This window comes from Pyrgilauda ruficollis, unplaced genomic scaffold (genome assembly GCF_017590135.1).
Source record: "Pyrgilauda ruficollis isolate IOZ18807 unplaced genomic scaffold, ASM1759013v1 scaffold56, whole genome shotgun sequence".
In the NCBI taxonomy this organism is placed as follows: Eukaryota; Metazoa; Chordata; class Aves; order Passeriformes; family Passeridae; genus Pyrgilauda; species Pyrgilauda ruficollis.
Window position 1 is genome coordinate 502,689 of NW_024527266.1, and position 24,128 is coordinate 526,816.

A 24,128-nucleotide genomic window follows, 5' to 3' on the forward strand; every position below is an offset into this window, starting at 1 on the left:
TCAAGATCCCAGAGTAGAACTCCTGCGTGTCTGTGTAGTATTATTTCCAAAGACCAAGACTGATCCATGCACTCTGTCTCCCATATCCTGACAGAACCCACGGTGTGCTCCCTACCAGACACCACCCTCAGCTTTTCACTTGGTTTCTCCCACACTGATGCTTTCACCCATTCAGATCCAAAACAGAGAATATGGATGTTATTCATTAAGCAGGTCAGGAATGCCAAATCCCTGTGATCAGCAAACCCCTCTGAGCCCATGCAGCATTGCTCTGATAGATCACATTGATGCAGAAATGAAGGAGGAAGCAGAGGTGGTATTTAGTCTATGTAACTTTTCTAAACTCACAAATCATTCAATAAGGTATTTAGTATTCCTGTGCTGCTGAAAACAATTCTGTTTCTAAACTCAAAATACCTGTGACTTTCCTCTCTCCCTTGGCCATCTGGCACTTCCTTGTCTTGAAAGTCACTGTTCATCCCCAGGGATCCTTAGAGATGTACATGGAGAGGTCCCAAAGAAGGGGGTGAGCATCAGAAAACCCATATTTTCCCAGCTATCCTCATTACTGCAGTTACCTATAAAGCCATGCCCTTAGACCATGATTACCACAAATTTATTCTCTACGGGTGCCATGTGAGGCTCAGCTCGCTCAAACAGTAGCCGGGATGAAGGGTACAATGTAAATATTGCTTAATATAAACCTGGACCCTTAGGATTAGTGTCGTGGCTCCACAAGATGCCGCTGGCACTGGACTGGGTGCAGCTCCGTGTCGGACTGTGCTGCAGTGAGCTTCTGCAGCCTCCCCGTAGTGCCAACAGCACGGGCAGGGTGCCCCAAGGGGTCATCTCTTCACCGGGACCGCTCGGCCGAGACGCTCCCCAGCCCACTGAGCCCCACTAGCCAATCTCCTGCACCCCGAAGCATCTCGTTCAGCTACAGCAACGCCGGCACCCCTTCCCTCCTCCCCTCAGCCCTGCCCCAGCATCTTCCTCCACCTCGGTGCGCGGCCCCGGGGCAAAAAGGTGCCCCCGACCCCGTGGCGTCCGCGGGCGTCGGGCCGGGCCTGCGCAGGCCCTCGGGGGGCGCGGCCCCTCTGAGGGAGGGCACGGGCGGCGGCGCAGCAGGAGGCGGGGGCCGGCGGGTTCCGGCGCCCCCGGGGCGGGCAGGGGGCGGGAGCGGCGGCGCCCCCCGGCCGCCGAGGGGCCGCGCCGGGCGCTGGGGCGGGGTCTGCGGGCGCCGGCAGGGCGGGCGGCGGAGGGCGCCACGTCGACAGCGGGGACGGGCGGAGGAGTAAAGTCTGAGCGGAGCCCGGGCGGACCGAGGAGCGGTGAGCGCTGTACGGTGAGCGAGCGAGCGAGCGAGCGAGGGAGGGAGGGATGAGTGGCCGCTACCCCCCGGCCCTGCCGCCAGCCGGCCAGCCCCCGAGCGCCCTCCCTGCCTCCCCGCGGATGAAGGGGAAGTTCCAGGGGAGGAGGCGGGAGAGCACCCGGCGCGCCCCGGCGGAGTCGCTGGCGGGAGAGGCGAGTCAGGGATGGGGAGCCGCCGCCACCTGCCCCCGGCGCGGGCACAGCCCGGCCGCCTTTGTGCTTCCTGCCGCGGCTCCGCGGGGCAGGAGGGCCGGGCCGAGCCGGGCGTAGCGGCTCCGCCGCGGCCTTGGCTGCCACGTCAGTGCCGCCGCCCTGCGTCGAGATGCCGGCGGTGCCCGCGCCGGCCCGGCCGGGGTCATGGGCGGGGGTCGCTGCCGGGCCGCCTCCGCAGCTCCGCCGGGCACGCAGGTAGCTGCGAGGGCAGGACGCGGCGGGGACTGCGGGGCTTCGGCCGCCCGAGGGTAAGGGGCGGGGCGGGAGGCTCCTCGCCTGCGGGACCGAGGGCAGGGGGCTGCTCTGCCCTGCCGCTACCGCCCTCTCTGGGCCGGGCGCCCGTGGAGGAGCGGTCTCCGCACCTGGGAGGGAGCCGTGCTCGCCTCGGCTTGGCTCCTGGATGGTCTTCTTCTCCCTCGAGAGTTTTTCCGACCTAGTAGAAGCTTTCTTTCGGGTTTTCTTCTTTTTAAACTTTGCAGTGTTCGGATGTTTGCTGTAGTAACGTGCTCTTTGTTTCATCCATGTCTCTCGAGTCCAGCTTGATGGAGTAGCGTATGAAGAGGTTTTTTGTGAACTGTTTGGGACTGGCTTAGCTTTTCACATTCACATAGCCTAGGCGTTTATTTGGTGTGGCCTGGAGATCAAGGCAAGTTGATTTAGCTGTATGCCTGGTTCTGGTCATTGTATGAACTGCAGAGACAGCCTCTGTGGATGCTATTGAATGCTTCCTTCTGCTCATTGAATTGGGGTGAAAATGAGAACTCTGAATCAGGATGTGCCTCCATAAGGAATGTAAATATCAAGTGCATGTAGCTTGTTTAAGTGTGTCCACTGTGTTGCTCCGGGCAGAATGCCTCTGTATAACTGGAGGGGTACATACAAGATTGCTTAATTTAATATGTAGGTACTGGTTTGTATGACAACAGTTTTAAGACTGCTCAGTAAATATTATCCAGCATATCATGTAAAGCTTTCTGTTAAACTGTGGTTAAATATTCAGAAAAGTTAGTATTGCCTCCTCAGTGTAGAAATGGACAGCGTTGTGAACTGAAAAGTGGTCCTTGTCCAGCAAGTGACCAGGTCTAAATGTCACGTAGGAGCCAACAAACAGGTGGTGGATGCTAGGGAAAAGACTATTTCATTAGCAGAGGTAGCAAGGAAGTTCAGAAGCTGCTTTACCGCTGGCTGTTAGGCACAGTCAGGTTTTGTCTTTGAGGGTCTTCTGGAAAAGTTGATCCAAGACTGATCTGGAGCTCAGGCTTTAGAAAAGTGTTAAAAGAAATGGGGAAGGCTCTTCTGAAAACTGAGCTAGGAGGAGGCAGAGGATGACAAAACTGGTAAGATGGAGTTTTCCTGGTCTTTTTGAAGCTGTGCTGTGCACCTTACTGGAATTTACCATGTACTTCTTAGGAACCAGTTTTGGAGAACTAGAAAAGGAGAATTCTGGTTCATGCCACCTTTGATTTTATATCTCGTAAATCATTGCATCAGAGAAAACACATCAGGTGTTCCATAGATCCTCTTCTGGACCCTGATCTGTATTTTGGTTGACAGTGATGGAGAAATGGTGCATTCTCCATCCAGGGTAGATATGATATAGTAATGTACTGGGCAGAGTTAAGGGGTTTTTTTTCAGGAGATATTATACCTCTCTTTTGCTTTTAATCATGGTGTGTGTTTTTAATACAGATATGTTGCATTACCTTCCCAGCTGTGTTCAGTTCCCTGCATACTGTGAGCCTGTTATGTACATTACTTTCAGCAACTTCTTTTGGAGGAAGTTGTAGCCCATCCTGCTGTAGGCTTGGAAGTAAGTTGTGGTTCACACCTGGAAACTGCTGATCACCTTCTTGTGGTCTTTACTTGAAAATGCAGTCTCTTTTTCACAGCACTCTTGCTTCCAAGCCAGTCTTGCTTTGTATATAAATCTGAATTTTGAAACTTGAGTTTTAAACTGACGGCTTCTTGAAATACTAGCTGTGCTCTTGGTTTTTACCTACATGCTTTCTACATGCCCGGATTTGTTTTTGTACTTTAGTGCTGCTAGCACTGACTCAGTCAACTCTCTCCCTTGCAGTAACAGACGACTGAAACAGACATTTCTGTGTTGGCCGTGCTCTGGGGATTATGTGTGAGAGAACTAAGAGCACTGAGCACAATTGCCTGTGACACGTTACAAGTCCTAATCCAAGGAGTAAGGCAGTGAAGCTGATAGTGAGGGGTTGCTTGTGCAGCTTGGAGCAGTACCCTGAAGAGCAGCCATAGGTGGGATTATCTTTTTTGGCTTCATGATTACTTCCTTGTTTAATTTGGAGAGTAGAGACTGTTGTTCTTGCAAAAATTTAATTCTTAAACTATCATACCTAAAAATATATTTTTTTTTCCCTGTACGTGAAATACATCAGGTTCATTCAGAAATCTGCTGCAGCTGCTGAAAGAGGTAAAAGAAGAGCTGTTCATGTGGCAAGGGTTGTTTGTTTTCCGTCAGCTCTGTAGCCAGGCTTTCTACCTGCATAGCTGGTAGCCAGAAGGATGATAACTTCTTTTGTGATGGGTTTGTTTGCAGCTCTGTCAGATGGAAGTTCCAGCACTGGCTGCTGCTGCTGCAGCTGTCTGGAGCAGCATTAAGCTGCCAGCTGAAATTGGCCCCATCCTTGGGTTGTTTCATTGCTACCCACAAATATCTGAGTAGTGGCATTGAAACAAGCCAGTTTTCACTGGCTGCTGCTTGGGCCAGGTTTGCTGTGCTGAGACAGAAGGGCTTTTTGTCTCTAAAGTCAGAAAGACACCAAGAGCATCCTCTGAAACTTGGGATATTACACACATCCGTAATGGTTAGAGCCCACTTCTCAATGGAAGGCTAAAATTTTACACAAATTACTATCCAAGAACTGCAGGCTCATTAAGGAGCATTTGTGTCTTAACATGGATTATTGTGCCTCGTAGCAATCCTCATGGCAGCACATGGAGCAAGTAATTGCTCCTCATTGCCCGGGAGGAATTGGCGTCTTGGTGACAAATCTCTAAAAAATATGGCATCTTAAGGCTGTATCAAGTGTGCTTCTTCCATACTGTGGGGATTTGTATTCCTGATTCCCACTGTACACCCATGGCAGGTATGTGACAGTCACTGTTCCGTAAGATCTCATTAATGTTCTGCCTTTCTTATAGGTGTATGCAGAATACTTTTGTGGAAACAACTAACTAGAAATCCTCACAAAGGAATATATTTGGTGAGTAAGTTTTATTTCAGTCAGCCTTGATGTGAATGTGCATGTGGCTATGCCATTACTTCTGGAGCTTCTTGGCACTTTCGTTTAGGATCTTAAGCACTGTTAATGTTACAAATAGGTCTTGAATTAAAAACCCTCTTCTAAACAATTTCCTTTTTTTTTTTTTTTTTTTTAGCTACAGTGTAAAACATTTAAGCTTTCTATGTATTTCATATTCTGACAATATGGAAGTGTGTTTCCTTTCAAACCAGTTGAGTGACTTCCATCTTTATTTTTTAATTTTTTTTTGTATGAAAGCTACAATTTATTTTAATTAAGAAAGATGAGAAGTTATCCCATATCTCTTGAATGAATAGACAATAAACAAAATCTTCATAAGCACACAGGGAAAAAAAAACAGAAGTAGTTTACTTTTATCCCTGTTCTAAGATCTGGGTTTGCTTCCACTTCTTGATATGAGAAAACACAGGTGAAGAAGGGAACTGGAGTGTGATACGATAGATTCCTGCTTCATCAATGTCCCTATGAGTTTTTCTGGGCCTCATAGAGATCCTGCCTCATTCCATGTCATCATTCAATGAACATGTTAAATGAAGCTGGAGGCTTTTCTGCAGTGACACAAGTGAATTTGGCATCACAGGATGAAAATGCAGAAGATCTCTTTGCTTGCTTTCTTCTTCTCTTTTTCTTTGGCCAGTCTTAGTGTACTTTGAAGAAGATTCTGAAAACTTATGAGAAGAGTTCCAAAGTTCGGGTTTCTGATAAATCTTTGCCTTGTTGCATACGTCTGCAGTGCTGGTAATCGTTGTAACTAATGATTCAGTGCATAGTGGGGACTTTGAATCGGCAGCTTCCAAGTTTGCAAGGTTCCTTAACCTGTAGCATGTCTGAATGACTTAACTCTGCACAAAAGCCTTACACTTGCATCTCTAGGTCACTGCCTTCAGTTTCAGCTGAATCTCTGTTGGATCTCATGAACTTTGCTTTGTCTTCTTCCTGGGGACGCATCTTTGGGGGAAAGCTTGAACAGGACCCTCCCTTAGGATACACTGCAGTCTGGTAACTGGGGGACTTTGATGCAAAGCAGGCCATACAAGCCTAGATCTTAATAGATAAAGGAGGCATTGAGTGCTTTTAGCTCCATGGTATTATGTAAAATGCAGTGAGTGATTTCTGTTTTTCTATCTCCAGTTTTTGAAGAAAAAAGTTATGCTCCTGTCCTTTTGCTCTGAAGACTGGATGAAGTAATCTGCCACCAAGCGGTTATTCCAGGTCTTTGACCTCCAGTCAATAGAAATACTCACCTTAAGTCTCTGGAAGGGAGCCAGGTTTAAAACATGCTGTTTTAAACATATCCTGTGCATATCCTGTTCACCAGATATGCTGCACCCTGTTTAGTAGACAGCATTTTTGCATCACTTTTCAGAATCTTTCAAGTCTCCTGAGGTATTAAATTGGATACAGGGATGCATAATGCAAACTGTAAAGTAGATATTTGAAAATTTTCCATAGAAGTCCTCTGTTGGATCTTGGTTTTGATTCTGGAATTCCCTGGAGAGCTTCTACAGAAAAACAAAAGGATGTGAATTGTGCTTTGCGAGATCTTGTGTGCCAAGTTGTGTTTTGGGTCAGGCTCTGAGACTTTTCTGAGAGTGATGTGATTCTGTTTTCACTTGCCCTGATATCATAGAACTGTGAGTAAAACTTAGTACAGGCTGGTTGGGCACATCTCTTGCAGCATCATAGAATCACCAAAGTTGTAAGTGATTTTCAAGATCATCCTGTTCAACCATACACCTAGCACCCCTGGAGTGCTTCCGGGCACCTGTAGGACCGCCCATCGTACAGTAGTAGTCAACTTTCTGCTCTGCAAACCCCTGAAGGCTCTCTTCTGTGTAGAACAAATTCAGTCCTACTAACAGTGACTTACTTGCCTTGGCTGCTGTTCTCAGGTGTGCGTAGTTCTCCGTTGACTTCCGGGGCCTGATAGCAGCAGGTTGCCAGTGCCTGAAGAAAGACCGCTGGGGTCTGTCTAGATGCAAGTGAGTGATGCATTTCTATTTAACTTTTAAGGAAAGGCTTGGGATCAACAATCATGTGACCTCAAGGTTCTAGGACAGGTAATGGGCAGGAATGCCTAATCTGAACCGCATTTTGTATGTAGTGCTGTGATTTTATATGTGCTGCTATTTTTTTTTCTACTGTACTTTTAAACTAGACTAGAAACTCTGCTGTGAAATTCCGCTGCCAACACACTGCTTTGCTCATTTAGTTTTGCAGGAACTGAAACTAAATCTGACAGTCTAAACCAGACTGTGGAGAGTTTTGAAAGCATCCCTTACCTGTTTAGTCTGCCAGTCTTACTCTAACTCTTCCTATTGGACAAATCTTATCTTAATTAAATACTGGTATTATGGCATGTAAAACAGATTCTAGGGGCTTCATCTGGGCTGTATCTGATGTTAGTGTTGCTATGCTCAGTACATTCTTAATAGCAGAAAATACTAAACCTTGTGTGAAGTCTTGTGATGGCTTCTAGTGTTCTACCTATGTCTGAAACTGGTAACCTACTCTAAACTTTTTGATAATCCCTGACAGTTTTCTCTGTCCTCTTAAGATTAAATAACTTTTCTGAATCTCTTATGTGGGATTGTTGACATAAACATTTTGGAAGCTCAAACAAGCAATTTCATCTGGTGTTCTTTTAGCAGTTACATGCTGTCTAGATACAAATAAATTTATGGAGGTAGTTCTTTATAAAAAATAATTTACCTCTGGCTTTACTCATTTGTCTTGAGTCTGCTTTAAAACTGTTTTGATCACTTTTTCATTCCTTTGTTTGAATTAAGACTTGCTAGGTTCTGACTTTTATTTTACTCTTTTTAGGACTTTCCCTAAGGCAGCGGTTAAACTCCTTCTACATTCCTGGTAATCATCTTCATGACCAAAATGGCCAGACATTAATTAGGAACATAGTTGCTTCATCTTGATACAGATATTTTGATTGAATAATATCAGGCCTGTCAGTTTCTTCTGTCTACCCTTTCTTACAGTGCTTTATATTATTTCAAGTTGGAAAAAAGCAACAAATCTACATGGAACTTTACATAGTGAGGATGAATATTGTATTTCTTTCAGCTTGCATTAGATGAATGCGAAGAAGTCACGCAGTATCTGAATCAGGTCTTTTCCCAGAACCTGATTGTCCTCAGTTGCTCCCTGTGATTGGTCAGGTTATTTTTTTTTTAATTTTCTTCCTCTTATTTGTGATTAAATAAAATAACAAGGAGTTCTATAATTGATACTTTTTAAAATTGTCTTATAGCCCTCATGTGTTTTAGTCTTCCATCTTGATGTGTTGTTACTCTACAACTTCCTCATGAGTGGAAGTAGGGGGGCAGACACTGATCTCTTTCCTCTGGTGATCAGTGACAGGACCCAAGGGAATGGCATAAAGCCGTTTAAGGGAAGTTTAGGGTGCATATTAGGAAAAGACTCCCTCAGAGTATGGTTGGGTACTGGAACAGCTCTCCAGGGAAGAGGTCACAGCACCAGCCTGACAAAGCTTATGAAGTGTTTGGACAATGCTCTCAGGTACATGGTGTGGTTCTTGAGGCTGTCCTGTGCAGCCTTCAGTGTTCCCTGTGGTTTCCTCTCAGCTTGGCATATCACATGATCCTTTCCTATTTCTTAGCTGACATGTTTGCATTTCTGGTTTTTGAGTGGCACTTGTTCAGTATTTCCATCAAACTGGCCATCCTGGTAGTAGGTATTTTTGCTTGCTTTCTTGTTAGCTTCTTGTGTTTTCTGAGCCCTGAACTGATACCCTTAGTGCTGACTGGGAGGACTCTAACATTCAGTTTAGGCTTGCTTCTCATCCAAATGTCTATGATTTAGTATGTGGGTGCCAGTTTTTAGTGTGTTGTTTTAACTTCATAACAATACTGTGAGGGTTTTAGCTCTTGTTTTCCAGATGAGTCTTCCCACCTGCTTGTGCCTCCACATTCCTTCTTCAGATCCCAGCCACTGCTTTCTCACCCAGAGCATGTACAAAGAGATCTGGGCATGGCAAGAGAAGCAGGAATTATTTTTGTGGTGCTTGTTGTCTCCTGGAAGAAATGAAATTATTTAAAGACTTGTGCAGAGGGAAGGGAACTAAGAGGTCACTGGCAAAAAGAGAGAAGCATGCTGACTGGTGTAATGCGACTTGCTTTTCCTTTTTCTGACCTTGGTGCTTGCTGAAGAGGGAAAGCAAGATTAGCAGGAGGACTCAGGGGAGGAGGCAGGACTTAATATCAAGGCATGCTTTGGTGGGGGAGGAAAGCAGGAAGGAAACCTGGACTGGTTGTTACTTTCTTCCCTTTCAGAGAAAAAAATCTATAAGCAGAGCTGCTGATTGAGCTTTCTTTTATGCTTCCCCTGTCAGGGACTGCTTGTCTGGAACTGCTCTAGGAAACAGCTTATGTGAAGAAATCTTCCCTGAAATGTTTCCATTGGAGAGTTTGTATAGAGTTAAAACAGTTTAGGTCTGCTCCTATCACCACACCATTTATGCAGTTCTGTGTCAAGATAAATCGTGTGTTTCTGTCACTGTTCATCCATCTTGTTTTCGTGGCATTTGTTCAAATTATGCTGCAAGGACTTAGTGTTTTTAAACAGCTTTCCAAGCACTAGCAGATCTCACAGGCATGCTACTGTTGTTTCTCTAGTGGCCATCACCTCTATGATCACTAGGCTTTTTTTTTTTTTCAGTACTTAAACATAAGCTCTTGTATGGCAGTAGCTGTTTGTTTTCCTACTTGTTGTCTTCCTGATTGCTTTTTGAGATGCACTTGGTGTGGTGTGGTAGCTCTCACCAAGCCTGCTGACGTGGTGGAGAGCTTCTTTTTTAAGTATTGAGTCTGGTTGAAGAATGCAAAAGCACAGTCTGATAATAAAAATATGAGCAATTTGACAGGACCTGCTGGCTTGTCTAATAATGAAAAAGAAGTTCTCTTTGTGGAACTTAATCTACTTGAGTTTTGGATTAATGAATTACATTTATGCTTTGCCAGAAAAGATGAATAGCACCTATGAATTTCTTTTTTTTAGGCAATAATGAATCAAACGGACAAAAATCAGCAGGAAGTCCCATCATACGTTCGTGATGAACCACCAGAAGGTATGTATTAGCTTTCATGATAGGAAGTAAATGAATCAGTTCTGTCTAAAAATGGATCTGCAAACTGAACACTTCAACTTTCTTTTACATGACAGTAAACAAACCAACCCTGGGATGAGATGGGCGTGGATTATTGTTCACTTCTGCATTATCCTGATTACAAAAAGGCCATTGAGTATAACTGAGTAAACAACTGTACCTATAAATTATAGAGAAGATGGGCAGTTACTGAAGGACTTAATTTGCAGATTAGTTTGCAGAGGTATGAATTGATCTAATGGGCATTTATTTCTGCTATTTACTATGTGAGATGTAAAGAGCCCGGCTTCATTTTTGGACACGTTGCTGTGTTCATAGTGCATGTGACTTTTATGCAAGATGCATTAAAAAATACATAGAACTTCATTACTGCTTCTGGAGACTGTTTTCCATCATACAATTAACAACTGTTCACAATCTCATGGTTTCATAAAATCAAGCACACACTTGACGTCGTTAATGCAGCGTCATTATGGTCTCCTCAACCAACTGAATATTAAATTGGTTATTAGATCTGCAGAGGAAATGCAGTTGCAAATGAGTAGAGTTTCTTCTAAGCTGTGGACTGGCAGGATTGAGCAGAGTCCTGTTTGCATAATGTGACTGGAAATATACTAAATCAAAAGCCATTCTTGGCATGTAAAAAAACACATTCTTATGTGTGTTCTGTCTGCTCTCGCTTTAAAACCAAATGTGTTGGATGTAGAGGTCGGTGAGTCATGATTCCTTGCAGTTCATTGCTCTTCAGTTTATAATGGCCCTTTAAAGTTCTCTTTGTTGGTCTAGGTTTTTTTTTACGTCAGCTTTTTTATGTTGTATAACTGAACAATTTCCTTCATTTGAACAACAGTATTATCCACTAACTGTAGCAGAAAGGATTGAAGTCGAGTAGCTCACTCTATTCTTAACAACTGTTAGGCAAGAAACACAAGTAGAAGATGATGAGAGGAAAGGGAAAAATAGGTTTTCATGGCACAGTAATTCTTCAGCTCTGTTATACTTGTTATAGTAGCATAGCGTGAGGACAAAAAAGTCTTGTGCTTTTGATATTATGATCCCAGAAGCATTTCTGATAGCAAATGCCTGATTGGAAACTACACCTAAATGTGTTATCTTCAAGTCTGATTTTTAAGGCTGGGCTTTGCTTGCTTAGTTGTTAGGGGCTTTTTTTGCCTTAGAGGTTTAATTATGTTTGATACATGTTAAACATCATGTATAGACAGTGAACAGTAGTCTGAAACTAGAACCAATTCTTTATTGAGTAGGGCAGTGAAACAAATGGGCATTTTTTATCTTCCTAGAATATTCACTAGGTTTTCCAGATTCAGAGCACAACAGCAGAATTTGATCATCACTGGTTATTCCAAAGTTTTATTTAAAATCTGTGAGCAGCTAAGACTTATTTTCTTCTGCACATTGTTTTCTTTCAGTATGACAATAACTAGTTTGAATATGAAGCCTAAAGAGATGGAGAAAATGGGTGTAGTTAGAGGGAATAGAATGAAGCACAGCTCATCTTAATGTAAACTCCATCCTTGAAGAGGCTTTTTCCTTTTGGTTCTGATTCATGTGCACTCTTCAAGCCTTACGAGTTTAGTTAAAAAATTGGAATACCCTTGGAAAACAACCCCATTTTGAATGTTGTACAAGGCCTTATACGTGATACACTAACACCATCATAGAAAGATAGCCAAATGTGGATAGAAGGATACCAGTTCAATGCTGGCAAAATCATCTCTCTGAACAGGCTGCCAAAATACTCCTTAGAGGAAAGTCTCAATTCCAAAACATATTTGCAATTTTTCCTAAAGACAGAAATAGTTCTGATTTGTTTGAATCATGCTCAACAAGCTTGGTGCCCAAAGGCTTTAAAGAATGTGTAGAAGAAGCTTTTGTGCTCCTGCTTTTTATGAGTAGTGCTATTGTAATGCTGTATTTTCTGCCTTGCGAGCGGCAACAGCCTTTGCAACCTACGTTCATTCAAACTCCTGTTCATTCTTGGATTCCTTTCAGTGGGAAGCTGGCTGCAAAATGGCCTGGTAGAGCCAACTCCTGGATGGGGAACTTGTGTCATTTTCTCAGTGCTCCATAAATCACAGAATATTCTGGGTTGGAAAGCACCCACAAGGATCATCGAGCCCAACTTTTAATGGAGGGCCCATGGTGGGGTCAGCCCACAACCTTTGTGTTATCAGCACCATGTCTGTGTGACTGAGCCAGTCTCCTTAGATTTAGGCATGATCTGGTATTCTTTGGAAACACACTTTAGAAAAAAGGAGACCAGGCACGTGTGTCCTAGAGCAGAAATCACTGGGAATTAAACTGCAGTGCTGGGTGTTTGCTAGAGCCCATGGACAGTGTAAATAGGATGGAAATGGAATGTGCCAGCTGTTACCAGAAATTACTTGCACACCATCACATTCTGTATTTACACCTGTGAAATAGAGTAGATGTCAATGGACTGGCTACCTCTGAAGTAAAGTAAAGATAAATACATAGAGATTACATTTGTTTGTTTCTCTTATTATTTTTAATGTTATTATGATGGATCATTTCTTGCTTACATTAGTTCTGATTTGGTGAAATCAGCTCTTAAAATTCAGTGGGATGAAACTTTATGCCTATTTCACCCTGATGATAGTGAACCAGTTAAGTGGAAGTGAAACAGTTTCTGACCAAATTTGTTACAAATTCTATTAGTCTGGTCACAAGAATCCTCTAGTGAATAAGCCCTAGACATTGGATTTTATGGCAGACTCTGCATACTTCCTTCTGTGATGCTTTAAAGACTTTCTGTATGTAAATAGAAATTCTGATCTCTGTGTGTTTGTGTTGGCAATGCATTTTTGCTGGAGATGTCCATATTGAAAGCTGCTGGCCTAAATGAACCAGCAGGAGTATTACATGACTTTAAGTAAAAGGCTGTCATTTATGTTTTCAGTTTCCATTATCCTTTCTATAATCTATATCAATTTGTTAATTAGGATACTAGTGTGAGCTGGAAGGACTTCCAATATCTTCAACTCCTTTGGGCTTCACTATTCTGTATACTTGTTTTCCTTTTTTGTCAACTTTGTAGAAAATTCTCTCATTTAGGTGGCATCTTTTGCTTGAGTTATTCCAGGTATGCACATTGGAACTCTGACCTTTACAGTTTTTTAATGAATTCTGAGTCCTAGGTCAGTCCTGGCATTATCACAAACGTACTGGCAGTGCATGGAAAGTTGCTCACCCGAGTTTTCATCTTGTAGCAGACGAGTGCTGGGACATGACTCTTGGAATCTGTGCTCTGGATGCAAGCTGTGGGCATTGAGGGCTCTGGGGACAGACCTGTTCTGCTGGTTCTCCTAAGGCGTGTTGCAGTGGAAAGTCAGTTTGTTGGCAGGGCTGGACAGAGGTCTCCCATGCATCCAGAGCTGTTTTTTTCTTTCCTGCTGCCTCCTACAGTAGTTGTCCTCCTCCAAGCATGTTATTTCTGCTCCTGACTCCCTCACCTCTTTATTTCATGTCTGTTTATTCCCTAGCTCTGCCCACTGTGGTTCCACTTGCTCTTTTCTTGGTTTCCCTGTTGTTTGTTATTTGGAACTAGGTGTATGAGCATCCAAGAAAAGCAGCCTGCAAGGTAAGTATAGACTGTGTGCAATGGCTGTTAGGCTAGAAAAGGAAATACTTTTGAGTAACACTTTTTTGAAAATGCATAAATCCTGGTGGTGAGATTGATTTGCTTGCTGTTTCTTCCCTTAGGATCACTCAAAGACCACCCGCAACAGCAGGCTGGCATGCTTTCTCGTGTGACTGGTGGCCTCTTCAGTGTCACAAAGGGAGCTGTTGGTGCCACGATTGGAGGTGTTGCTTGGATTGGAGGGAAGAGCTTGGAAATTACCAAAACAGCGGTCACATCTGTGCCTTCCGTGGGAGTGGGTCTAGTCAAAGGAAGTGTTTCTGCTGTAGCTGGAGGTGTTACAGCTGTAGGATCTGCTGTTGCAAGTAAAGTGCCTTTAACAGGAAAGAAAAAGGACAAGTCTGACTAAAACCAAAACTGAGACATACTCAATTCTCCAGAATATTGCATCAGTGACATTAAAATCTGCTAAGATTGGGACCATGAGAAGCCATGTGTCTTAGACACTTTATCTTCTAACAAGTTGTGCAAGTAACTCAATTTCATCTGAAAAGGACAGAAGAAGCTTGGCTAGCACAGCATATGAGGATTTAATAGAGCCTAGATTGAAGCTTTGTATCTGGTGAAATGTTACACTTGATAACTATAGAAGTGAGTGTATCTGAAGGAATAATACATATTTGAATAGTCATTTACTGTACATCTTCTGCAGTTTTGGACTAAAATGTGAATGTAGAAACTTGGTAGTCTCTGTGATGCCATTGATACGAGATGACAATTATTGTTCTCAGTGGTTTCCACATCCTCCTGCTAAGTATCCTTCAGCTGTGTGAAAGCACTGTTGGATGTACCCAGTCTTGGTTATGAACCTGTACTTGCAAGCAGCCTGTAAACTATCCCTGACTGCATTCTGCCAGTGAAGACTGGAGCAAAGAGCCTGGAGATGTGCAGAAATTGGAAATGAGAATGGGAGATAGAAGTGAAAAAGTTTAACAATGTGGTAGAAAGGATCATAAAGAGTAAAATAACTTAATGCCTTATTAGAAGAAAATCTCTCTTTACTAGGTGAAGCTGTGTAAAGAACCGTCCTGTTGTTTCAGTGCAGTTTACAGAATGAGCTTTAGGCTCTTCATAAATCCTGATATCTGAAACTTTCTCAGTTTTTACTGAAAACATGATTGCTTCATCTCAGGTGTATTTAATAATATGCATCTATCTCCTGCAAGTGAGAACTTGCTTCGAATAAACTTCTTATAGACACTAGAAAAAATGACAGCCTGTAGGAAATGGGCTGATGTTTGTGGTCATCTAGCACAGCTGTCTAACTTGCTAGGAATTCTTGTGTAGCTGGAAACCACTGAAGAACTAGCAAAGCCGTTCTCTCAACTCCGTGATACACCAGGTTAGCTTTTTGCTCTGTATAAGTAAATGCAAGGAAATTTTCACTACATTTCTTGTACTTTTCACCTTGATTTTTGAGTGAAATGCAATACTTTTATTTAAAACAAACCAAAAACATTAGATGAGGCCTTAAAAAAAAAAAAGGCAACTTGATTCAAGTGATTTGTGTACTGACAGATTCCAAATGTTAACACCTCAAATGGGAACACCTGTACTTCCTCTGCAGCGTGTGAGGCAAAATGCACTTGTAATGACACAGCGTGAGGTTGCCTTAAAATAGAAACCATTTGTGATCTTTTATTTGTGTACTGATTTTGAAAATAAGTAACCTCTTTTGAAGCCCATGGGAGGCATCTGTTCATGGTGTGTATGCAGTATTTTCTAAAAACTTTTGTTTCTATGGAGAACTTGTATGCTTATTTTTTCAGTGGTTGTGGTTGCACTAGGTGGTTATATGGGGGGGACTTTTTAAAAAATGAAAAAAACTGAAAACATATCACTTGTCAAACTTATTCCTCTGTTCATTGGTGTTGGAAGTACATCTTGTCTCAATTATGGTACTACAGTCATGCAATCTCTCTGAGCCGTTGGTACTTCAACTGCACTCTGTGACACCTTTATTTTATATCAGAAATCGTATATGTTGGAAGCATGATACTTGTAAGCATGGAACTTGGGGCGGTGGGGAGAGCAAAAACCCAAGAAATTGCATCTGCTCCTTCTGTTAGATACACCAGCTGCTTGGTTCTGATCTGCTGCAAGGGTGTAATGAGGTAAGTTGATGCAACAAATGGAAGGCTTAAACTATTTTTTTTATAGTCAAAAGCAAATTGCATAGAATGTAGCATTGTTTAGAGGTATCAGTTAGCTCTAGAAATGAGCTAGCCTGGATATCAGAGGCAATTTTGCTGCAGCATGTAATTTAGTATGGTCTGCTCCCCTGCAATTTCCAGTGTAGCAATATTCCCCAAGTGCTGCCACTGAACTCTTTAGGAGTCACCTGTTTGGAGCACAGTGATAATTTGTGACACTCCACCAAACTCTTCCTATTAGTTTTTCTGTAAGTGGGAATGTTGAACTGGTCATACCCATTTTTTTATTAATTTCTTTAATTTTAAACTATGAAACTTGCAGCAAAATAAGTGTGGTCTGAGATAAGCAATGTTAGTTATGTAAGGAGTTGCCAACACTCCATTAGGTTTTCTTCTTAACATATCCTGTAGCTATTATTTTGAGTCTTGTAAACTTAAACTTTTACATGGCATATGGGTTTAGTTTTCAAAGAGCTTTGTCCTGTATCCTGTGTGTTTTCTATTCACTTATGAAATTTGCTTCATCTTAAAAACTTGTTCCAATTCTGTCCTGGCACCTGTGAAACATTAAATTGTTGCTGTTTCAGACATTTGAAAGCTTCCTTAGTTTTGTGGAGAAAGGCATACTTAGGTATAAATCTTCCCACAGTACCATGCTCCAGAGTGTCTTTGTGTCTACTTAGCACCAAGCACCAACCAGCTCTTAACAAAAGCTGCAACTTCAGCGTGTAAGCTATGCACAGACCGCACACAAAATCCTTTGCACTATTTTTCTTTTGCCCTGGTCAAAGATGCTTGGGAATGTCCAGTTTTAAGATCATAGTAAGTTGAGCGGAATATGGAACTGAAATCTGGGGGAGTGAGGTTGTTCTTTTGTCTTGGGATTGTTTTTGTGGTAGCTTTATTTCACTTTGCTTTTCCCAGTCCCCGTTCCAAAAGGGGAAATGTTTCTGAAGGCAGCTTGTATGCCTGACTGCTCTCTAGGTAGTGAAAGGCTTACTCACAGGCTGGTCCACAGTCACTCTGAGTAACAAAAGATGAGGATTTCAGCAATACAGTGTTTTGGTGACTGGGAACTTTCCTGAGGTTTTATTGTAAATGAATCCTGTGAAGAATAGAGAAACAGGTCCCAGGATAGAGTCAGGAATGAAGGATTGACTGAATTGTCATCTGGTAGTAGAGAAGAAGAGCATTTCTGCAAATGCTTTTATTTTGAAAGGGGAAAAGAAATTGAAACATTCAGAATGCAAAATGAATTTGTGGTAACTCAGGCTGTGACTTAGTTAAGGAAATACATCCTTTTCCTGTTCTGTTGCCACGGGAAATAATTTAAATGATGGGAATAAGTTGTTTCAAGAACTTTGTAAAAACAGGTACCTGTAGAAATGCTAGAACTAAATATTAACGGAAAACACTGCTGTATGTCTTGGTTTCCTTTTCCTCCTAAGCTACCAATCGGGTCTCTGGCTCAGTTACACGTTGTGTTAGAAGAGCTTTGGAGAGCTGAAATGCCCCTTTGTGTCTGAGGGAAAGGAGGCTTTTAAATTCAGATAAAATTGTGGTCTGCTTAATGGCTGAGCAGGGAAAGACAGTCAGAAAGTGACAAAGGCAAGTTCCTGTGAATTTTTAATACAGCTGTCTTCCCAGTTTCCTCTTAAAAAACAACGAATTTTGAAAGAGTCAGCACAGACACAGCCTGGCACCACAGCCTGACTTTCTTCATGCTGTGATATGTCCCCTTCTTGAACTCCTGCCAGTGTCGCACGCGCTCCTGCAGGAGTGGCATTTACCCCCAGAAATGCCTGCCACGCCTGCACTTGCCTGCAGAGTGCTCCGTGTAAGACCTTCAGCTGTTGGGATCCTTGCACTGCTCCTACCAGGCGTTCCCAGCCCCTCCCCAGTGCACAGCAGATAGCAGATAATGTGGCAGACTATAAAAGAGCATCATCTTGCAGCCCACCCTCTGGACCAGTAATTCAATACCAGCTTTCTTCAGCAACTACAAACCACATTTTAAGAAATGGAGGCCTGGACTTGCTGCCAAAACGTGTGATAAAAATGACCTTGAAGAATGCCTGTTGTGAGGGTGGTGTGTAGCTGGCTTTCATTCTGCTGTCAAGAGGGAATGTGTGTGGAACAGCTACTTAGGAAAGTCTGCAAAACAAAATCATGGATCCTAATCCTATTGAGATGATTGTCAGTGATGCTACTGTTTTATATTATCATTCACAGCCCATAAATGAGAAGAAATCAAATCCCCTGAGAACTTAAACGCTGTCTGATAGTTACTATTTTGAAAGCCAGCACTTGTCGCCAATTGTCATATGGTGTTATCTTAGAAGCAGTGTCACCCATATATTTAGAAACTGTTGCAGCTGTTTGCAAATCTGGTAGTCATGTTCAACCACCAGTAGTTTACAGACTAGAGTTTTGTTGCACCTAGTAGAAAAGCATGACTTTCTCTTTTCTCCTACCATCATTTGAGACTTGAGTCTCTCCCTAATCTTTCTTGTTGCCAAACCTTGCTAGAAGAGATTAAGAACTATACAATAGCAACAAATATAGTTCTTCCTCTCCCAAACGATTTGAAAAAATAAGTAAATTTTGAAGTCTCAGAAGTATAAAGGTTATCATCTTGTAGTTTCTTTGCATTATGGTTTGTACACAGATACTAGGGTTTCAATGAATAAAAAAATATTATGTCCAGCCCCTGTTGTCAGGACAGGGCTTAGCTGTCCCAGAAATCGAGTTTGTTGCAGGTCAGGATCCAGGAGCTAGAGCTACTTCAGCAATAAGGAAAAGAACTCCAAGGGTGTTTCCTGAAGACAGTGAACCAGCCAACTGATGACCAGTGCTGGAAAAATAACCCTCCTTTTGTCTTCCTCAGATAAAAAATTGTGCTAATCACTACCACAGGCTGGACTGTGCAGTGACAGAACTGATAATTTAAGGCAGTTAATGCCCTGTCAGGTAAGAAAATGTCACATCTGAGGTGCTCTTAGAAAAAGGCAACCTTTATCATAACTGTAACTTCTATGATGATATTTTAAAGTATTACAATACTATGATTGTATAATGAAGTTGTACCTAAGACCCCCTCCTGAACAAAGTACAGTGTAAGACTACAGTTTTGATAAGATTGCTTTTGCTCCATCTCTCCTCAAAGAATTAACTTCCCTTTTAATTTGCTGTTGCATAACTTGAAGTACAGCCTTCAAATTAATCTTCAATGTGTAGAGGGGCAACAGGATTAAAAATTGGTCTCTCCTTCTTTGATTGTATCTTACCATAAGTGACTTCAAAATCTTTTTTAGTACCATTCAAGCTTTCTAGATTTCCACTCTTTATATCATACCCTAACGCAGAGAGCTTTTTAATTCGGTACTGAACGATTTGTGTTGTCAATTCCAGCACCACTGGCGTCTCTCTTATCTGTGCTACAGAAATTCCTTCCTTCAGTAGTCCTTCAAGTCTTTCTTCCAAAACTGGAACAGAATAGTAGAGAAGGGCTGGGCATTTCAGCACTAGTTGTTTTAGTTCTTGATCACTGCACTTGAAAATGTTTTTGGAGAAAAGCATACTCTTCTGCATAGTGGTAGAATTAAGTTGAAAAATGAAGCCTTTAAGTTTGGACAGCAGCTGTAGAACTTCCTGGTCAGTGAAATCATTCTTTTGGAGAAATTCCAAGTTCTCCTGGATTGCAGTGGAAGTATTTAATAAAATAAATGGATTTTGGCTCAATAGCTTCAGTATCCAGATCTTCATATTTGCTTCAGAACCCCCCAAATTTAAGTAATTTCTTTGTAATGTCTCTATCACATTTTTGTTTTTCTCAACAGGATTATAGAAAATATTGGGTGCACTTGTCAAGAACCTGGTGATTATATTATTCTTAAGTCCCAGCTCTTGAAAAAACAGTATGTTTGCCTTCTGGTTCTGCTGATTCTCAGTAGTAAAAAAAGACTCTGGAAATTGCTCTATTAATTTAATCAGCTGTTTTTCATTCTGGCATACTAATTGCCATAAAGCTCTTTGAGAATTTATCTCTGCTGGGGTGTGGAGAATTGCCTCAGGGCAGCGTTCTATAATGCTGGCTACAGTGGTCTCATCTGCTCCCATTTCCTGTAAGATACCAGCAATTTCTTTAACATAGGCCACATCCTGGAGAAGGACCCATTCCTTCAGTCTGCGTATCTTCGTGATGTCAACTGACAAACTGTAGAGATTCTCGAGGGTTTTTTTATTTTCCTCTCTTGACTTGGTATCAGTTGTGTAACTGGAATGTATCAGGAAGCTTCTTTTTGCTGTGTCAGGCCATGCTGATGAAAACTTCAGTCCTGGGTTACAGCTCGGAGATCTTGTCAACAGAAGAGTGAATGTGTCTTTTGCACCGTGAGCAACTCCTCTCAGCATCATGGAAGTCAGTCCTATGGAGACACAACAACTGTAAGAAAACACATTTAAGGAATGAGTTCATGATCAGAATCATTGATGTTTAGACAGAACTGATGTAAGAAATTGCTCTCCAGAGTGGTTTTTGCTATTAGTACAAAATCCAAAATTCACATGAAAGCAGAGGGAAAGACTATTTTTGAAAGGTTAACATTCTGATGGATACATCACTGGATGCAACAGACCTGATGTGGGGTGGTGGTCTGCCCATATCAATGTTTGCAGTCATACAAGCTCCAAACTGTCAGCCATTTCTTGCCGCTAACATTGTGACTGCATTACAGATCACTCACACCGTATGAGGAAAATGATTCATGCAATTGCATTTGACAGCAATCCCACTAAATAGACAAAAATGGCAGCTTAAATCTCTTAGTTAGTTCTTATGAATGTATTTGCTTTAACTTCTCAAGCATTATTTGGAGTTGAGTTGTTCTTTCATGTGTCAGAGACCTACCACGCAGTGCTGCTTCAGCAGAAGTTTGCAGCATAATTTCATTTTGAAATCATTCTTTATATAATTAAGGGAGGAAGAAAAATCATATGAACTTTTATGTAAGTGTTTTTCTCCAGCTGAGTGTGTCAATTGAGTTTGAATAAGCACCCTGGTATTTTGGGGGAGGAAGCAAGTACACAGTAACATTTCCAGGCCTTCACCTACCTCTTCCAACACCTACTTTGCTACAGCTGCTGCTTGCACCAGTGCCTTATCTCTGCCTTCAGGTCTCTTCTGCAGGCAGAGTCCTTGTGGAATAGGTGTGTGGCTGTGCTGGAGTCCACAGGGCCAACCCCACACCTCACCTTTGCTCAAACTGGTTGCCCAGTTATCACCAATACCGCATGCGCTGTCACCCGCTCTGCAGGGGCAAAGGAGCCGCAGCAGTCAAACAAAGATGTCATTAAGTGTATCTTTAACTTCCTGGGGGGTGTTTTCAGAACAACCATTTGGAAGTACCACTGTGGAAGGGAGAACTGCTGATCTCTGTAATACTCCTGCAAACAGCTGCTGGTAACATGCTTAAAACTGCTCAAACTGAAAATGAGAACATTTGGACAGCTGCTTTCACCTCTTCCTAAGTATAGGATGCTTCAAAAAGTACCTACATGAGCATGGTTAAATTACTTTCTTTTGGTTGTTTTTTTGGCTTTTTTTTGGGGGGGCGGGAGGGTTTTTTGGGTGTTTTTTTGTTTTGTTTTGTTTTTGTTTTTTTTCCGGAGAGAAAATACTGTTATGATCATGCAATCCAATCTCCTACATAACAGACCAACACAGCTATTGTACAGCTGTACGAGAGCCCTTCCTTACAGCCCACTGTTTAAGAAAATATATGGTTTGTTTAGAAAACTTTAGTGGTAGATTCTCTTTCTAGCTGCCACGTAAGGTTGAATATTTTCCAGAGGTAAATCCTTTGTCTCAAGAGAGTGTACCCTTGCTTTGAGATAGTTTATGATGTAATAACAATAGTTCATCTCAGGAGCAGGAAAAAAAACAAAGAGAATATGATGTCATTTCCTATATGCACACTTATGCTATTTAACAGAACCTGTTTATTGATAACTTGCTCTTTAGTGTTATTTCACACATCTAAGGCAAAACCAACTGCCTAATGTGCTGCTTGTACCAGAATCCCAAGGCTGATGATTTTGTCTTCATACACCTTGTGACTTCAGAAAAGCTGTCTCAAGCCCCACAACAGAACAAGTGATTTTTCACAGTAACCCTAAAAGCACTGGAAGTGTAGGTAAGTCACAGATGTTTTGTGTGCTGACCTTTCCATGTCCTGAAAACGTGACTGCAAACTAAACCTCTCCTCCACAGGAGTGACACAACTGCCTGTGTCTGTGCACTCTGAGTAGTTTTACTGAGTTTAGTGGGTCCAGTCAGAATAAGCCAATCTCTGAAGGATCAGGGTTTTCTTCATTAATGCTTCAGCTTAGCTAGAAGCAGCAAGCAAAGTGAAGTGTTATTAAAATTGTTTGGGATGTCAAATAATATTTCCAAAGTACAAACTGGAAAAATAACTATGACTTACTTTTACTTAAATGCATAATCCTGCTGTTAAATAAAATTGCCTTGTGAGTAATGCAGTCCCTTAAAATACTGTAATTTTTACTATTACAGAACTTTAAAAATATTCTGAGATAGTAAATTGTGCTCTTCTAAAATCTGACACAGGAATGGTTGTTACATTCACATAAAAGAAACTTTGCATTTTCTAAAAATGCCTGGGATCATAGTCAGTTTTTCCCTGTTTTAGTGAGGATCACCAGAAACAGAACAGTGTAAAAGAAAGGAAAAGTTTATGTGCCAAAACTCAGTTAACAGGGGTATTTAAGAGCCCTTGTGAAAAAGCCCTATGCAAAATAAAACATACGAAATAACATGAATGAATTTGAATGTCATGGTGTTCTGTAGAAACCAAGAAGATCTGAGTTATGACTTGATGGATTTCCAAGTCCATAGGTGACAGTATTTACATTTCAGGTATGTAACTGCTTTCAAGAATTCCGAGTTCTCTCAATGCTCTTGTTGGATCTAATGCATGTTCTAATGTGCAAGACCCCACTGTAACTTTTCACATAACCAGATTGCTGTGGGGATTGTAAAGCAGTTGGGAGATTAAGGAAAAAAAGAGCCCAGCCAGCTCAGAGAAGACGCTTGCTCTCACTGCCAGCAGCACCCTCTCACACCAAGTGTTAGAACAGCAATAAGGAAGTGACCTAATGTCAAAGTTACCTGTGATCCTGCTTGCTAGCACACTTGCAGACCTGAACATACAGAGTAAAGGGGTGCTGTAAGTTTCATTGCTGAATGAGACTTCTATGTAAATCTTCTATAGGAAATAGATACAAGGGTCAACTGGTTGATTTATCCCTCGTGAATTTCTGAATGTGTGTTTTGAGACTCAAATATCACTTTTTGAAAATTGGCAAACTCAAACTTTTACTCATGCTGGATTGTTCACAAAATCTTTCAGTAAAGAGGGCAACAGTATGACTGCTGACCACTACCTTTCTCATAACAGGATACTTAATAGGCTATAAAGAATTATATATGCTGAATATATATATGTATACACTGAATGCCTAGCTTGAACTTAGAGTGAACCAAGAAGAGTAGGTATCTGTCTAGAAGAGAGCAGTGTAGACAGGCTTTAAATGGTTTGTGAAGGAATCTGGGGTGGTGACAGGTTGCAGTTTTGTAGATTAATGCACAGTAAATGTTCACACTTATGCACTTACAAAAAATGAATCCGTGCTTTGCATTAGTGGTGGAAATTAGGTAAATTATTATAAAATACATGCTAGATCAACATAAAGCTTTCTAGAAAAAAAAAAAAATATAGAGGATCCTAGAGTAATCCAGGTTTGAAGGGACCTCAAGAGCTCAAAGCAGGGTCTGCAGGATCCGGGCTGCTTTGTCCAGTCAGGTCTTTAAAACCTCCATGGATAGAGCCCGGCGACCTCTGTGAGTTACCTGTTCCACTGCTCAACCTCCTGATGGGGACAAAGCTTCTTCTTACATCCAGGAAAGGAAAGACATTTGGAAAGGGCTTAAGGACGCAGCACTATTTAAACCACGGGTCATTAAGCGGTGGTGCTTTCAGCACAGACAAAACAAGGGTCTCCAGCACAGCCCGCTCCCACAGCCCGGCCACCGGGGCCGTCCCTTTCCCACCCTTTGGACCCCGCTTGGGGGCGGAGAGGCGGGAGGCGGATGTTCTCCTGCAGCCAGCGCGGGACCAGCGGCTGCAGGCCCATCCCGCCCCGCGTGCCGCTCCTGCCGCAGACACCGGCGGCCGACGCGGGGTCCCGCCCCCGCC

At 42.3% G+C, this 24,128-nt stretch overlaps 2 protein-coding genes across 9 annotated transcripts; one reads left to right on the forward strand and one right to left on the reverse strand.

Moving 5' to 3' along the window:
• The first annotated feature begins 1,171 nt into the window (after nt 1–1,171).
• Nucleotides 1,172–16,444, forward strand: TMEM263 (transmembrane protein 263). Of its 7 annotated transcripts, XM_041481597.1 has the most exons (6): nt 1,207–1,345; nt 4,756–4,817; nt 6,009–6,089; nt 6,770–6,859; nt 9,909–9,978; nt 13,762–16,444. In XM_041481597.1, the coding sequence occupies exons 4-6, from the start codon at nt 6,854–6,856 to the stop codon at nt 14,046–14,048; spliced, it is 363 nt and encodes a 120-aa protein (XP_041337531.1). In that variant the 5' UTR covers nt 1,207–1,345; nt 4,756–4,817; nt 6,009–6,089; nt 6,770–6,853; the 3' UTR covers nt 14,049–16,444. The 7 variants fall into 7 exon arrangements, with proteins under 7 accessions (XP_041337536.1, XP_041337531.1, XP_041337530.1 ...); XM_041481596.1 differs by lacking the exon at nt 6,009–6,089; XM_041481599.1 differs by lacking the exons at nt 6,009–6,089; nt 6,770–6,859 and adding an exon at nt 3,970–3,975 and having other exon boundaries at nt 1,235–1,368; nt 4,755–4,817.
• MTERF2 (mitochondrial transcription termination factor 2) lies at nt 15,202–23,804 on the reverse strand. Of its 2 annotated transcripts, none has more exons than XM_041481594.1 (2): nt 23,783–23,804; nt 15,202–20,279 (listed from the first exon to the last, which is right to left on the reverse strand). In XM_041481594.1, the coding sequence occupies exon 2, from the start codon at nt 20,266–20,268 to the stop codon at nt 19,072–19,074; it is 1,197 nt and encodes a 398-aa protein (XP_041337528.1). In that variant the 5' UTR covers nt 20,269–20,279; nt 23,783–23,804; the 3' UTR covers nt 15,202–19,071. The 2 variants fall into 2 exon arrangements, with proteins under 2 accessions (XP_041337528.1, XP_041337527.1); XM_041481593.1 differs by lacking the exon at nt 23,783–23,804 and adding an exon at nt 23,042–23,062.
• Nucleotides 23,805–24,128: the final 324 nt, after the last annotated feature.